General features: G+C 41.6%; 1 protein-coding gene across 2 annotated transcripts in view; it reads right to left on the bottom strand.

The window, feature by feature from the left end:
- UNC5C (unc-5 netrin receptor C) overlaps positions 1-17,689 on the bottom strand; it is a 242,832-nt gene that overhangs the window by 55,574 nt on the left and 169,569 nt on the right. For both annotated transcript variants that reach the window (XM_063156584.1, XM_063156585.1), the window contains exons 3-4: positions 14,150-14,293; positions 793-896 (exon numbers count right to left, since the gene is read on the bottom strand). In XM_063156584.1, coding sequence (XP_063012654.1) covers positions 793-896; positions 14,150-14,293 — 248 coding nt within the window. The remainder of the gene's footprint in view (positions 1-792; positions 897-14,149; positions 14,294-17,689) is intronic.

The raw sequence follows: 17,689 nt of genomic DNA, 5'->3' as shown, positions 1-17,689 counted from the left end.
GAAGAGAATTCAGATAGGGGAATTACCGTCATTAGCAATCAATTTTTCTCATAACAGCCACAGTGGATTTAGGATTTCAGAGGCCTCCGTGTGACTCAGGGACCCCCCCCTTCCATGAGCTGAGAGTCTGAAGCTGGAGACAGTGCTGCACTTAGGGAAGCTGCTGCTCACTGCTGTTGTCAGGCACAGATTCTGCTGAAGGGCAGGCTGGCTCCTGCAGGGGAGAACAGGCTACCCACTCTCGTTTTGCTTAAAAGCCAGTAGGAAAAACAGCTAAGGCCCTGAAGATGGCTTATTAGGCAAATACATCCTCTACTTTCCCAAACCTCGTGCTGCTTTACCTGGGAGCCTGTATTGTACCACATTCTCTCATGCCAAGTTGGCAGGGTGGTACATACACATGTGAGTGGAATATAGTCTGGCAAACTAAAAATTAAAACATGCGTGAAAGGTGCCCCTCAGAATTAGTGATTTTTTTTTTCTTTAAAAGCAAAACAAAAGATAGCAGGCTGGTATTAATATGTTCCCACAGCTATGTGTCCTTCTGGATGCCAGATATAGTTGTGATTTTTCAAAGGTAAGAAAAAACTGAAACCAAACTGCCTGCAGCTCTGCCCAGCAAGGCACCACAGTCCAAAGCCATTAATCAGGTCCCAATCAATCTTGCCTATGAGCAGCAGTCAGTCAGCTTTCCATTAGCACCCATTCATCACGCCCTGCTGTAAGTCACTGCACCACCCATCAGGCTCTACTGAGGATGTCCAAGCGCCAGACCCTGCTGCTGCTGCTCACCTCAGCCACTGGGATCCCTTCAGGGGGACGGCACTGGAGCAGGACCTCTTGCTCCAGGGACACTTCTTTCCCTAAGGGCTCCTGCTCAAAAGTTTTCCGGAGATCTGAGAAGGGAGAAGAAAATAAAATAATTAACACTATTATCAGCCAGACATTTATAATATATTTGATTATCATACTGGATAAATGCAAGAGACAAAGAAAACAGTAGTTCCGCTCCCTGAAAAATAAAGCATTAACAAAAGTCTGGGTCATGTTTTCACTTCATTCCAACATTAAGCAAAGATTTCATTGTGGGTTTAATACTTATATTGTGGTACAGCATGAGAACCCAGTGAGAAACCAAGGCTTCCTGTGGAAGGTTATGTCCAGACACAGAACAAAAAATGAAAAAAGTCCCTTTTCCAGATAATTTTTGTTTGATAAACTATACCAGTGAAATACTAAAGAAAGTTATGGAAAACTAAATAGATCTGTAACACTACAGCATATAAACTGAGTTGCCTTAAACTCATAGCTGAAAGTGCTCATGCTGTGATTTAATGTACTTTCAGCTCATAAGCATTAACTTTATAGCTTTAGCTAATTTGTCTACACCTTATCATTATCCCTGTAGCACTAAGTTATTATTATTAATAATAATAACATAGTAATAATAATGATAATTATAAAAAGACACTTCAAGGAGTTGAACCATGTTTGGATCCCTCCATAGCACCACAGAAACGTGGCAGACTGACAGGGCATTGAATGTACCTCCAAAGACCAGACCAGTTCATTGTACTGGACAGATGCAAAGTCTGGCTTTTTTGTACTTTTCTGTAACATCTTTGCACCGATGGTAAAATAGACGTAAGAAGTTCCCTCCTTATCACTATCCCCATGTTGCTGCCATGGACTGCCACCCTCCCCTCTGTGCCAGGGAGGACGTGGCTTGGGAGAGCTGAGCATTCAGCCCCAGTAGCTACTGGGGATATTTCTCCCTGCTGCCAGTTCCTTCTGCAAATGGATGTGAAGCCATGCTCAAAGTCACATCAAAGAGCTGGCCTGACTTCAAAAACTTTACAACTCAGTTATTTTTGTTTTACTTCTTGTTCTAAAGTCAAACTATTTCCATACATCAGCTCACAGTGAGGTTGCACAAATATTTGTGTCATATTGGCAAGAAGACAAAGTCATATGGGAACAATTTTAAAGCCAGATATTTCATATTTTGAAACCATAACCTATGATTGGGCTGGAAAACAGATTACTGAATTGAACCAGTTTACAAATAAACCATGCAAAGAGTTATTTTTTTCCTAGATTACCTCCAAGACCTGATTAAGAGCTGACACAAGGAACTGCATCAGTGCTACCAAAAGGCAAAACCTGGGGCTGGCAAATGCAGAGATGGAAAAGGAGATAGGGTGGCTGCCACCAAAATCAGCTCCTCTGATACCCTGAAACTTTAAATAGCATGAGACCTCTCTTATCTTATATTGGTAAAACATGGTTGTTCAGCTACCTGGAATTCAGTATCAGTTCAATGGTACCATGAGAAAGCCCTGTCATAGCTGGAGATGCTCATTTTAACTTGATATAGTGGCAAACTTTTGACATCCAAGCATTTCTCCAGTGAAACTGAGGCATGTCAGTCCTTCCTCTGCACCACAGGCATAAGAGAAGCAGCCCCACACTTGCTTTCCCACCAGCAGCATTCTTGCTCCCTCTGGCACACAGAGCAGGGATACTGAGAGCCCCTCTGATGGGACAAGATTTATGGCCACAGTTTAAGGCACCAAAGATAAGATTTGGTACACCCTACTGCACCAATGTAAGAAATTGCTGCCTCCAGCTCTCTGCTTGATTGGAATTACCTCCTGTCAAAAGGAAGCTCATGCCCATGTCACAGCTACACCTCACTACAAATCACATCCACCATTCCAACCTCAGCTCTTGCTGAAGGGGGCTCTACCCTGCAACACCAGATAACTTAGGGCAAAGAGGAGGGGCAAAAATCTGGACATGAATGTTTTTCAGGATGACATGCCAAGTTTTGCCAGGCTGTGCCTGTCAGCATCCCTGTCACTCTGGAGTTATTCCAAGCCAGTGAGGCTCATTCATGGGACAGCAACCACAGCAAGTCTCTGATGTCTCTACAGAGTTCCCAACATTGCCAGCACCAGCAGCTTCATCCCACCCTTTCTGACAGGCTACCCAGTGGACATTTGAGTTCTATGGCTCCATTTGAGTAAATCTGAAACCCTCCCAAGGTACCCATGGGTGGGAGTCATTCCAAGGACAAAATGCTGAGTTTTGGCTTGCTGCAGTTCTGCATGTTAAACATGGAAATGAGCAGCTCTTTCAGGAGCTGGTAGGTTTCTTGGGAAGTTACATTCTTTGGACCCAGGCTCCTCATCCATCCTGTGGGCTTGATTGGTATTCTGGGCACAAATAATATCAGGATAATGCAGTTTGCTTCAAATTAGCAAACAGCTAGGGCTATATTGCTAGCAGTACCCATAAGATCGTATTATTGCTAGTTCCACAGATATCTTCAGAAGAAAAGAATTACCTCTATATCAGGTACACCTTAATGCATTTAGCAGGTACACACACAAGCACAGGGCAATTATTGTGCTCTAATATCATGGTTGAGGGAAAATGAGAAAGTTACTGTAATAGTAATAGAAGCATATAAGCACAATATTAAATAGCATATTAATAATAGCTTTCAGGTGTTCAGGCTGAAGACAGTAGAGGAAGATTAGATAATAATCTGAATATTTTTCTTGACATGTTGATTTACTATCCTACCTACCTACCTGAAATATTTAACAGAGCTCTAGTTCTACATTGCCTCACGTGCACAATAATCACCTCTCCCACAAAGCACTTGCCTTTAGAAAAATCCCCAAGTTTTAGTGCATGCAAAAGTAAAAACATTTATCTAGAAATGTGTAATAACAGTAAAAAAATCCTCCTTTAATATCTTTGTCACCAACAGCTGGAATTGCTGGGTATGAACAGCCCCTTTTCCCAGGGAACAGTTGCAGTGGTGCTGCGGCAGGTGAGATGAACTCTCTGGGTCCCCTGCTCTCCTGGCTGCCCCACCCACAGGGCCTTGCTGTGGGAGGATGCTCTAATGGCACTGTTGGGTTCAAGCATTTCAATGATCCACAAACTAAAAATACACTAAGTAGAGCCTTTGACATAACAGGCAGTAATGTTCTCAAAGGAGCCATTAGATACTATTGAGTAAATTTTGCTAATATGGCAGGGGTAAAGGTACATAATTGTGTATTTACAAGACTGGGAGCTCTTATATCCTGTTGGCTCCCTCCCACGTGTTCACAGCTTTATCCCATCACCTCCCACGGCAGCCATGTCACCTACAAATGGCTCCAGATGGCAACTGTTCAAGGCACTTACGGTTAGTTGTGCTAACCAGGCATAAGGTTGTGACACACGATGTCTTTAACTGATGATGAAGCAAAGGACCTGGACAAACATCTTCCGCATCTGTTGTATCTATCATGAAACACCCTGCTTGGACAGCACTGAGTTTGGAAATGACTGCTTTTTCTCTATGGCCCTTGCTATGATTTCTGTGGGTAACAATGACATCCTTCTAATTCTCCAATCTTCAGCTTCCTTTGCCATTTAACAATTATAGTCATCACAGAAACTGTCAGCTGGGAGTGGGTGAGCTTGCTAATGTACTGAGGGACTTTGGATCTTTCCCAAGCAGAGTATTTTCAATAACACTTTTCCATTTCTCAAAGTGTCATCTAAGTAACAATTGCTTGTGAGCGGGGACAGAAGGGATTAATTTTCCCAGAGAATGGTAAGAGACTAATAAAATACATCCCAAAGAAGCTTTAATAATCTTCAAAAAATATACCTGGAAAAGCAAATCAATAAAACATTTGATGCATTCTGGATCAAGACCTCTCTGTTATGAAAATCTCAGGTGGGCAGCCCTGTTACTGAGATGCTGAGAGAGCACTTTAACTTCCATTGGAGGGACAAGAGAGAAAGGCAGCTGTACTTTCTTTCCATTATTAGTTAGGTAATGCAGAATAACCCTACATTGCTGGTGTTAGCAATACCTTCCTCCCCTTCTGCAGGTAATATTCCCCATAGTGGAATGAGCTGAAGTGGACAGTGATGCTGAAGGGCCCATCCTGTCTTTCACCAGCTCTCTGACTGTCAGGCTCAGGTAACAGCCTACACCCCCACCAGGGGCTTTATCCCACCTCTACCTTCCCTTCAAGGCTGTGTTCATAAAAGAAACCAAAGGCAGCAATTAAAATTCTGGTCTGCCACCTTGAGCCAGACTATTTTCCTTACTAAGGCACAGTCCTAGTGGATTCAGAGGGGTCTCTTGTGCCATATATTGCAGCATGTTTACAGCATACTTATGGTGAGACTTCTCCCCAAGACTCCTGAAATACTCTGCACAGCCCTCTCTGATAGGAAATAAGGCTGCAAAAGAGCTTCATGGAAATAAGGGAATTTTCATAAGGATAAAACTGAAGTAAAGTAACGGGAAACCACTCTCAGTGTACAACATATTAACTTTACTTCTGAATTGCTATGCTTTTTGGACAATGGGGCATTAGATCTAATTTTTGATGCACTGCTAAATTGCTTCATTATATGTTTAACACATCTTTATCTTACAAAACACTCAGAAGTTGGCTTTTTGCCTGCAAAAGGTGATAGATTATACAGAAGTCATTTCTCCCTTCCTTTTCTACCTGTCAGCTTCTAAGAAAGAACGAAGAACAACCCTATTATTTTTTTTAATCAAATATATTTTATCTCTTTGTTGTTCTGGGTTTTTTACTGTGATGTGTGGGTGGGTAAAACTATAAGGATATCTTTTATCATTTCTGAGAAATGTGATAAGAGGCAGACCAGGCACTTCAGTGTGGCGCTAATGCAAGGGTGACTAATGAATGAGCATGAAAAACGGACACTTGTCAGCCAGGAATTAGATGCAAACCAGACAAACAGAACAAGGCAGCATTACTGTCAGGGAAAGATGGATTTCTGCCCTTGGTAGACCTTTTAGACTCTGTTCTTCTAGTAACTCTAAAGTCAACTTTCCTCCTGTTTACTGAACAGGATCAGAACAAACAATCTAAAATATGATCAAGATTTAAGAGCACAAAAAGAAAAAAAGACACATTTTTTTTCTATACAACTGTCATATTAAATATGAATATTGAGAAAAATATGTTCAGTGTGTGTTTTCAGAGAAACAAGGATTTAAGCATGTGAAAAGACCTCCAAAAAAGTATGCATTTCCGTACAAAAGATAACCTCCTTTATATAGGTATGTATATACAGATGTCCACATAAAACAAAACACATCAAAAGCAAAAAAACCAATAAAAACACTAGAGAAAAAATGAATATGGCTTGGTAAAATTCTAGCTGTTATGAGAGGACCAATATGTGATATATAACGAAGATTTCAAGTCTACCTTCTTCCCCTGAGAGTGTTCTAAGGAGGCAAGGTTCAATTCTATTTTAATTTTACCTGGTCTAATAAGAACATCCAAAGAGAAAAATAATTGTGGGAAAAGACTGGTCACTGATGCTCTATAAAATGAAAGAGAATCCACATGCTTGTGAAAACTCTTCTCAGTGCATTTATTCCCAAACTTGGCTGACTGACTCTTAGTTCCAGAAACATGACTAATATTGTAAAACGGGTCTCTTCCATCACTTTCCACAATGTGGATAGAGTTGAGAGACACCTTTTTGCTTCAAAAAAAAAAGTCTAATAAATACTGAATTGCAACTCTAAATGTAAGGAACCCTGCCCTGTCAGGCATACTTTGGCCTTGCTTTAATGTTCACAGCTGAGTCTGTGACCTTTGCAAGGGGATCAATCTCACCAGTGGGTAAGCAATGGAAAGGTTAGGTACAAAAACCTCTTCTGTTTCCATTTTTTTCTAGTGTGGTTCCAGCTCTGTTATTAATTAGATCAAACCATACTTCTAGCGAGACAATCACAGGAGTGTCATCAGGGGATCCCCCTGCAACCTCTATCAATGGCTTTTCTAAGTGTGGTGTCTTGCCCTGCAGAGTCCCCTGCGGTACCAGCAGCACGTTGGGCATTGATCAAAGCCTCCTGCCCTCCTCCAGAGCACTGCTGCTCATGGAATGGTATTGCAGCTGGGCTGGGCTGGGCTCTCAGCTGGCCCACGCTTCAGCAGCTGGAGCTGAAGACTGAGGAAATAAGTCAACACCTTAAAACTCTTAATCCTCAATACACAACTCTGTGCTACTGTCTCCTTTTCTGGAGGGGCTGTTTCACTTCTGGCCAGTCCTAAAGACAAATGTTGCAATACCATGAGGCTGACACAGCCACCTTTTCAGTCTGGAGAGGAACATCATGGGTGGTAGAACTTCCACCTTTCCAAAGATGCCTGGCAGTTTGTGGCTTTGGCTGAGCTTGTCTGTAGCCCTCTGGTGGCCCCAATAGCCAGGAAGCAGCATGAGCTTCCAGGGCCAAATAGCTGAGGGGAACTGCAGCAGCTTCTTGGAAGTGCACACCTTGTTTTGGGATGCAGGCTGCTCTATCCACTGACCTGGGCTACAGAAGGAGGAGAGGAACACCTCTTGACTGCCCGGATACCATCTGCAAGACACTCTGCATGAGCCCAGGACCTTCTCTCCTCTTTTATTTCCTTTGTATTTTCAGCCTGAACAAATGGGAGGTGCAGACTGGCCAGCCCTCATTCTGTCAATGGCATCTTCAGCCAGCTGGGGATAACACCATACCCCAATGACTAGAGACTCACTGCTTACAGATCTGCAAGAAAGTAATTTCTTTCCCCTCCCCTCTTTAGCTCCAAGCTAATTCAGCCAGGTGCTCGTAAGACTAAACCATCTTTTGCAACCCAGCTTCCTTGTGGGCTGTACTTATAATGAAGAATGACCCACTCAACACATTTTGTATTGAAACAACTGTAAAAAATACAAGTAAACAAACTTTGTCAAGAATCCAGTGAGCAGATGGGTTCCCAGGTGTACATTGATCACACTGTTCTCCTCCTCTTCTATTTTTACTTGATAGCTCAATATTTTGTGGTAAGCTTGACCTGAAAACCAACTTATACACTTCCTTCTATTTTATTTTATTTGGTGATTGAAGATGGACTCCCGAGTTCTTGTTTTTCAAATAAACCTAAATGTAATGTTTAAATGACCTGACCTCAACAGGTGACTTTTTACATGACAGATGTGTTAAAGGTACTAAAGACAGACATTAGAAACACCAGCTGTACATTACAATTCACATGTAGAATTGAATTTGCAAGACACCGAAACACTAAAACTGAAAATTCTTTATGTAACTGGTGTTTTGTTGTTGCTCTTCTGATGCACTAACATAACTCACACAGTTGTCTGGTGACTACTAAAATACAAGCAAAAATTTATTAACTTCCTGGCTGGATCTATCAACACTAAGGCCCTAATCAGACCGTACTGAAAGATGATAATTTATTAGGCATGACAGTGTAGGTAGGATATTCTCAAAGCTCCTACAGAGGGATTAAACTACTGTTAATTCAGTAAAGAAGTTTCCTTTTGTTTTTTAAGCACTGCAAACACCAGGTTCGCCCTAATTTATAGAGTTGGCTCTTCCATACAGTGCAACGTAATTTCTATTTGCAACTGCCCTCTTAAATCAGGGAGTGGTCATGCCTGTTAACTTGGGAAGTGGTACAGAAGAGTGCTTGTGCTTTTCAGGAGCACAAGGAGAGAGGTAGGTAGGACTGAATATGCTAAATGCACAGTTAACCTCTCTGCTGCCCTTTCTGTAATCTGCTGCTCTTCAGCAATCTCAGCTCAAGACCACATGCCTCAGTCATCCCTTTATTAACTCCAGGCAGTGGATATTGATTAGTAGCAACTTAAATGGCACACGAGGAAGGAAGGAATTAAGGTCCTATCTCTGCTAACTCTCACACACACTTGCCAAAGTACACAAACCACACTTTAATGTTCTTTTTTAATACTGGGTATCCTGGATGTACCTTCCTATTAACATCTTCAGTTGCTGACCTTCCTAGCTCCCTTCTGCTTATCTCAACATCCACCCAACTTTGTTCCTATTGCAAAGGGCTCTAATGCTCCAGTGGCTGCAGTGTGTCCTCACAGCTCTGCTTGGATCAGGTAGGAGAAGGGAGGGAAGAAAGGCACTGCAGCCATAAGCCATGGAGCATGGGCCCCAGCACTACAAGGTGAGATAAACAAGTATCACTAAAGAATATGTGATTGTTTTTCATATCTGCTCCTTTGCATAACTGCAAACCCCTTGTAAGCAGAGATAAACCATCAGATGAACCAATCTAATTTTCTGTACTGCATTTATCTTATCAGTATACAGTATCTGACATGCATATATTAACTTCATGCCTTTGAAAAAAATGTCTGGGAGAATAAAGGCTTTCAGATACGTACATGGGAAACTAGTACAGAATTAAAAAAAAAGATTAACAAGCACAGTTCCTTACTACATCAGGGCTTTTAAAAATCTTTTTTCTTGTGCTTTTTTTTTTTAATTCTGATTTTAAGATAGTGAATAAAGGAAAAGAATAAACTATTCACATCCATTACACCAAAAAAGATAATAGAAGAAATAGAAAAATATAGAAAAAAGGTAATAGAAATTATAGAAAAAGCTTCTCTTTTCTCATAGATGTTCAACAAATCCAAAACCTGGGAGCAGATAAAGGGCTTAAATGTTTACTATATTTTCTCAAGGAGAGCATGGGTTAACATCATGAAGTCAGTGAAGCTACAGCAATACCAAAGCGGTGCAAATGAAAAGTGAGTTTGCTCTATGCACAGGGGCTCAAAGCAATTTGTCTTAGCTACCCCTTTATTATCTGATCTAAAAATTAGGTCAAATCCTGCAGCTATTGTTTAGTCTTTATCAAATGTATGTTCCAGTGTGTTTAACTCTACTTTTGGTTACACAGGCTCAGATCTCATTCATTGTTTTAACATGAATTTTGCCCCGTTCTGTTTTATCTGCTCAATGGCATCAGCTCTGTTACAGAAAATTCACATAAAGCTTTGTATTCAGCTGCATTTTTCACAGCCAAAGGTAAAGCTGTCCAAAATCCCTCCTTTCTCCCTCCCTCCACAACAGGAAAAATTTTTAATTGAGCAGAAAAACTGTATCAAAACATTTTAGTGACTTCTAAGGCTCCTCATAGGATTTGCCTAGAATAAATCAGAAATGTGCAAATAAATAGGAAATGTGTTTTAGCACTTTCTAGGCAAATATCTTAGAAAATTTATTGTATCTTTCCAGCTCCATCAGGATATATAAATTAGGTATCACTATTTTTTTGGCTTCTGATATATCTAAAATGGCAAAGTAAAAATTAATCCCAACAAATCTGCTGGTTTAAGAGGATGAAATGCTCAGCTCTGCCCTCATGGGGAGACCGATGCCCCAAGACAATGAGTTCTGTGAAACAGGAAAGTCATGCCTTTGCAGAAACAGCCTGCACAGAAGGGAGTCATTTCCCAGCACAGGCATGATCCAGGAGTGCAACAGTGATTTGCAGTTAAATGCCCTGAACACTTAAGGAAGCTGGAATGTTGTCTTTAAACTCAGGCTTTTTTCCTGTCTGTATTACCAGCATGGGCAACCTTTGAACACCAGCAGCATCTTTAGTCCATAGTTATAGATAATTCCTTTCCTGAATAACTGAAGCTCTTGGTCAAAGCAATGTTGCAATTGATTTTCACAGAGAACTTTCATTGACCAGGTTGTTATGTACTTTCTGACACATGCCTGACCCTGTATTAAACAAACACAAGCTGCTTTTCCAGGATGCACATTTTTCACACTTTCAAATTACTTTTCAGTTAATTCTATTACACGCTCAGTGAACAGTGATGCTGGGTGCTATTTTTCTGTTTGTTTGTTTTAATGGAGTGCAGCTCCAGCCCTTGAGAGGACACAATAATTCCAGAATCAGACGTAAGGGCATAAGAGAGAAAAACCAAAAAGTGGATAAGGAGAAAAGGAGAGGTAAATGAACAGAGAGAGGGAGAAAGGGGGAGAGAAAGGGGAGAGGGAGATGGGGGGAGGGGGAGAGAGAGAGAGAAAGAGGAGAGAAGCTTTTCCTAATGTGCTAGATATGGCTAGTTATGCTACAATTGCACCTGTCAAGATAAAATCACCAGTTCAGGTATTAAGATAAATAATTCCACTTAAGCAGTTTACATGGTCCATTGGCCCCTCACCTCTCCCAAAGGTGTCAGTGCTCACTCTTGTGCCAATTAAAAGGGAAGACTGCACTGGTGACAAATAAGCAGCTATGGCTACAGACTGATGTGGAGAGATGGACTCTTCTGTCCTTCTTAAGGTTTGGACATCCTTGATTTCCTGGATTAATAAATACTGTATAGAACCTACATTGTATCCCAGCCTCATGGCACACTGTGTAACCATCAGAATACTTAACCAGCTGCATTGAAAGTTAGTTAGGACACAATTTTTTTTTATTGCCAGTGCAGATTCAGTCCTAAGTAGTCAAAGTTGTGAATACAGATGACTGTTGGTGTAACTGAGGTTAAAGCAGTGATCTTGCAGACCAAATGTAATCAGAAAGTAAGGCATATTCCCCACAACCTCTTCCTGAGTTCCCAAAAAGTAGGTTGGTGTTACCTGACAAATTTATAGAAATCTGTGCATGGAGAATTTTCCAGAGAATGTGCTTTTGTTGCCATTTTAAAATCCACAGATTGAAGGACTCATACTTCAACCCTTAATCCCAGGGACTCTAAGTGACTTGCCTGTGTCACAGCTGTCCAAGAACCCCAAATTCAGGGACAAGAGGTTAAAAAAACTTCAGTAAAATACAAAGCCACATTTGAGTTACAGGCGTCTAAAATTCCCTGGTGTTTATTTAATTAGACTTTTCTGGGAGGAAAAAAAAAATGCCACTGAGACTCTGGAAAAATCACTGAACTGATTGTTCCCCTCTTTCCAAAATATAGTAAGTAAAATAAGCAAACTCTGTATTATGAGCACCTTCAATAGAAATGTGGACACCTGGGAATGTCAGTTGATATAAAATAACTTGCATTGACACATAATGATTATGTGTTATATAGGAATTAGGTGCACAGGTATGCCAGGACACAAAAGTTACTTAAATATCAAGTAAAATACACTTAAGCATACATAAAATACTTCCAAACTGTGTTAATTTAATGGACATCTGTCAGGGGCTACCTGGCAGGACATGAGAATCTACTGAATGAGTTAACTGCAGAGTCATAATCTAAAAAACCTGTTCAAACATTGCTAAACCTCTCTAAAGTGCTGACTGCTTGGAAGAAAAAAAGAATTGAAACCACTCTCTTTTGTTTCATTACAAAAAAGGAAAATCCTCAAAGTTTTGAAAAGCTTCCTGCCATGAGAAAGCAATATGTACACGTGTAATGGCATTCCTGCTTTTGCAGGAAGACTGCCTTGTACAATAATCTTAATTCCCCTTAGCCCTGGGGAAATTCTTCTCTGAGGGCAGGCTATACTTAAAAGTAAAGGTCCCTATTTCCTATTTTACTTGGACTAAAAGCATTCAAAAATGGGTATTTAAATAGCACCTCTGAGATTTGTATCTGGATGTTTATACAGAAGGTACCTCCTCTTTGAGGATTTAACCAAGTAGTAGTTTCTCAAGAACAGAAAAAGAATCAAGCCCTTAATGAAGAGTTTTAATGACAGAGAGTCCTTCCTCTAATATGTCTGTGAAAAGGTTTATTTGGCTGGAAGAATTCTCTTATCCTATTATAAATTGTTAGGCACAGTGCAGGGAATATAAGTATGCTGCAAACACAGCTTCCAATGACCTTTTCTCACAAAATGTGTTTTTGCTGAGTGAAAGCAGTGGAAGAAAGGCAATTCTAGATGATATATTTTGTTCCTATTATACAGAATAGTATTTCATCATATGAAAGAGAAATGGGAGTCCCCAGTGTGACTACTCTATTACAAAGAAAAGCAGCTCTTTGAAAATTAATGAACATTAAATATTTGTACAGTCAAATGAAGATCTGTTTTCAGGGAACTGGTTGCCCTGTGTTCTTGAGGTCTAATCTGGGAATGGCTTAAAATAAATACTGAGGCTAGTAGCCATGAATAACAATGATGAAATATTAGGGTTCAGATGACCACTTTCAAACTCATATTACCAATCTGATCACATGATATGCTAAACACACACTTTTTTCTTTGCTAAGGAACAGCAGCTCTATTATCTGACTGCAGTGATACATATTTTCAGCTTTACAGAAAAGAGCTGGGTGTTCTGGTGGGCACCAAGCTGACATTAAGTGAGAAATGTAGCAAATGTTAGCAAATATGGCTAATAATGTCCTGGGCTGTGCTAGAGAAAAAGCATTGACAACAGGTGAAGGAGCTGATCCTGTCCCCTAATTCAGCCCTTGTGAGGTCACATCTGGAGTGCTGGGACCAGTTCCAGGCTCCCCAGTACAAGAGACACATGAACATACTGGAAGCAGTCCAGCAAAGGGCCACAAAGATGACAGCAGCAGCTCTCCTACAAGAAAAAGCCAGGAGAGCTGGGACTGTTCATCCTGGGACTGAGGAGAAGGCTCAGAGGGATCCCATCCACCAGATGGGAGAGTGCAACAAAGACACAGTCAGGCTCTTTTCAGTGGAGCCCAGAGATGGGACCAGAGGCAATGGAAAGAAGATGAAACACAGAAAGTTCACTCTGAACATCAGGCAACACTTTCTCATTGTAAGGGTGACAGAGCAGTGGCACAGGGTGCCTAGAGAGGTGGTGGGGTCTCTTTTGTGGAGATATTCAAAAGGCATTTGGAGATGGTCATGGGTAATTGGCTCTATGTGTCCTTGCTTGAGTCAATGGCTGGATCAGATCACGTCCAAAGGTGCCTCCCAGACTCAACCATTCTGTGGTTCTGTGAAAAGAGCAGCTATCACCTCTTTCCATAGCTTGCCTTGTTAGGGTTCCTACTCATTAGCTTCAGGCACTTTTATGGGGACATAAAACTGCTGTACTCAATAAACACCAGTTTTGATGCCGCACGTAGGAGAACGAGGTTTAGCTCCTAAGAAGAGAATAAACCAAAATTCTTGTGAATATTTCTGAAGGCCTCAGTTGTGAATATTTCTGAAGGCCTCAGTTGTGAATATTTCTGAAGGCCTCAGTTTCAGTATGCATCAACAACTGCAGAAGACACAGAGTGGTTGGAAACGAAACGTCTCCCTGGAATGGCAGAGACTGCACTTGTCCTCAGGCAAGGCCCACCACCCCGCTGCCGGCCCAGCACTCACAGGCGATGCGCACGTAGGCTTTGCGGCTCTTGGTGGTGCCCGCCGAGCTCCAGGCCACGCACTGGCACCAGTAATCCTCCGGCCCGAAGAGCTCCTCCACCTGCTGCCGCGAGATCTCGATGCTCACCTCCCGCACAATCAGACCTGTCAGGGGGCAAGGAACACTGGTCAGTGCTGGCCTTGCTGATGGAGAGATAATGAGTGTAGTTGTAGAAATCTGCTGGCAAAACTGCTGGGAGACCTTACAGATCTTTACAAATATCTCAGCAACACAGACTGTCATAAGGATGCGAAGGGAAAGGAACTCCCACTTTATCTGCATAATGAGAGATGTGGGTGAGTGAAAAACTAATCGCTGAGATTTTGACTTTCATCATATACAGCATGTATTTTAGACAAATTGGAGGAACAGCACCTCAGCTAATATAAATTGTACCACATCTCTAGGACAATTTACATCAAGGGACATTCCAGACCAGTTTTATTTTGATATATCATAAAACCACATAATCATTCAATTTATACGACTTCCTTAGCCCTTTTGTACTTCATCTCTTTTTCTTAGACAGACACAGCACAGGGAGAAGTCCTGTTCACTGTGATGCTGAGCTGCCAGGAAAATTGATTTTAGGATGGCAGAAAATGTCCTGATACTTCATAATGAGGAGCACATGTGCTGCAGTATGATTACTGCAAGCTTATTGCCTTATACTTAACGCAAGCAGTGCCTTATTAGGGCACTACTACTGTCACATATGCTGCAGATATTGGGATATTTTTAAAGGGATTTTATAACACAGTGAAACACAATTCAGTGCCTGGCAGTCTCTCTGGCCCTGCCCTCCATAACCCATCTCAGCACAACCCTCCCCCAAACCCACAGTTGCACCCATGAGGACAATGACCCAGTTGCCATCCTCCCGAGCAGACCGAGATTTGCCCACATTTCCCACACATTGCTCTCTCTGGGGAAGCCTTCTTACATCTTCTAAGTGCAAGGAAATTTTGTGGTGTCTCAGACACCACTGTCAACATCACTGCAAAATGTGTGGATCCTCTAATGACAACTCCTGTGTTTCACACTGACACAACTCCCTTCTCTGCTTCAAAATGCTCTCCCTGGTCTAAAGGCTCCTAATTACTGGGTGGGGGTGGGAGAGAGTGTTTACACCTTTTCCCAGCGTATTTGCTGTTTGCTGATGATGCCAAAGTATTGACAAATTTTGAATGCAAATCTGCCTGTAGAGAACACCACTGTCATTTCAAAGATGCACTCTTGCAAACAGCCTTGAAAGTATAAATTCACATACAAATCTTTGCGTAGTGAGATTGATCTTCTTTTTCTTTCTGGAATTGCCAGGAAACTGAACTGAATTATCCTTGGATCAGAGCATGCACAGTTTGTCCCCATCACCAAACACCAAAGGGCAGGTCCTTCTGCTGAGCACAGACTCGAGCCTGTGCTCCCCTCAGCCTTCTGCCACAGGGCTTACAAGGGGATATTCATAAGGTGAATGCTCCCAGTTGTACAGCATGGCGTGTTCCTCAAGCGCTGGAAAGCAGGCCAGCCCTTTGATTTGCCTCCAGCCTCACAGAGGCTCCATTCAGGGAGCCAGTGATTAATTACTGTTTGCACACAGTTGTGCGCTGCCACTGCGGCTGCATGCTGCCTGCATCCCAAACTTGGGCAGCAAAAGGAATTAAGGCATGTAACACCACAGACTCCTTCTGGTGGGAATGCTTTCTAATGAGATGTATTTTCCTGCTAGAGACTATCACAGCCCAGCTCCCTTTTTATTTCATTATCCTTGACATCTTTAGCCATTGAATAATCAGCTTCTTTGGGGGAAACACTTAATAGCTCTTCTCTTTGAAATGAAATACTCAAAATATGGTAACAGCACTCCAAAGAATGGAAATCAAAGCAGTGTATGGGAATTTGATATGCAGTGAATACTGTGTTATAAACTTATTTTGCTTTGATGAGCTAATTTGGCTCCAAGAAGGGTCTGAGGGATGGCTTTTGTCCTGGTGAGAAGAGCATGAAGAGGGTGGGGAGGAGCACGTACCTTACATCCATAAAAATTGTTATTTTTTCCCAGTGCAACTGCTGCTAGCCTAAAGATTCAGCTCATTCCCTCAGTTTTTACTGCACTAGCCCAGGGAGCTTTTGAAGGTTACAATATTATGTTTTTATAATAATGCTGATTATGACAGAGCTTGATGGAGCAGTGAACTTTGTTACCCAAGGGCCAAAACAAGCATGCTCATAATGACCATGCTGGTTAATAATGATTATGAAATAGCTTTAACATTCAGGACACAAATGCTGTTTTCTGATTGTCTGTGGAAGATACAAAACTATACTTCAAATAGCTATTCCTTATGAATGCACCAGCAGAACTTTTCATCTCAGACCCCCTGAGATGCTTTCTAATTCAAAATAACAAGCTACTCCTGGTAATACCTTTTGGGATGGCTGAGAAGTACTGACAGGTTTCAGATTATTCAGAGTAATTTGGTCTTGGAGTAGCATCAACAGTTGTGCCATGACCAAAGAGACATACACCTTCTTTCCATAGCAAATAAATTCTACCTCTTTCTGCTTACAAGCAAAAAACATCATTGTGTCTTGATCTCTAAGGTAAACTGTGGTTCCTAGAGTTCAAATGTACAAAACCAATTGGTGGTGCCACAAGATTATCTGGGATATAAGGATCCATGGCCAGAACTCGGAGATTTGATTCCACCACTGCTTCCCAGCACAACCCACTGGTGCCTTATTGCACAAAAGCAATGCTGATTTAGGAGAAAATCCTCACCAGCTAAAACACACTCACCCTCAAACCCTGGGACTAGCACAAGGACATGTGTTTCCCTTGTTGTATCAACTCACAATCTCATTCCTTCTGCTAGCAGCCTCCAACATCAACCCAAACAGAAAATCCCTTTCTAGGCCATATTGCAAACACTGCAATTTGCTGATATCTCAGATAGCAGCTGCCTTGTTACCAGCTGACACACTGCTGTACATTAGATTTCACAGAGGAACTGGCATACTCTGTCTGCTTTCATTCAGGAGTCTATAGCTTATCCATCTCTCATGGGCACCAAGTGCAGGAAAACCCTTGCATGATGACTTCAAACAGAGATCTTCATCTTATCTCTGTTGGACCTGCTTCTGCTTCTATACTAAAGAACATTAGCTAGAGCAAGGAAAAAGAAAAAAAAAAGGAAAAAGGAGAAAAAAAGCTGAAAAACCCATGTCTCAATATTTCCGGATAATGTGGCATGCTGCACCTCTGATAAACAGGCAACTGTTTATCAAATTGCTTGATTATAAGTTAGTGCACAAACTCTGAGAGCAAAATTAGAAGTTGCTTTATAAAACCAGTCCCTGTGTTTTGCCCAAATACACTTATGACAAGACAGACTAAGAGATTAGCAATAATTTATGCACCAGTACCTACCTGGTACTGGCCTTTGTCACTGTGCTAAGTAAAAAAATGTCATCTTCTCACAGAAGGGTAAATCCTCTAC

Source organism: Melospiza melodia, chromosome 5, assembly GCF_035770615.1.
Source record: "Melospiza melodia melodia isolate bMelMel2 chromosome 5, bMelMel2.pri, whole genome shotgun sequence".
Classification (NCBI taxonomy): Eukaryota; Metazoa; Chordata; class Aves; order Passeriformes; family Passerellidae; genus Melospiza; species Melospiza melodia.
This window is presented reverse-complemented; position numbering and strand designations above follow the sequence as displayed.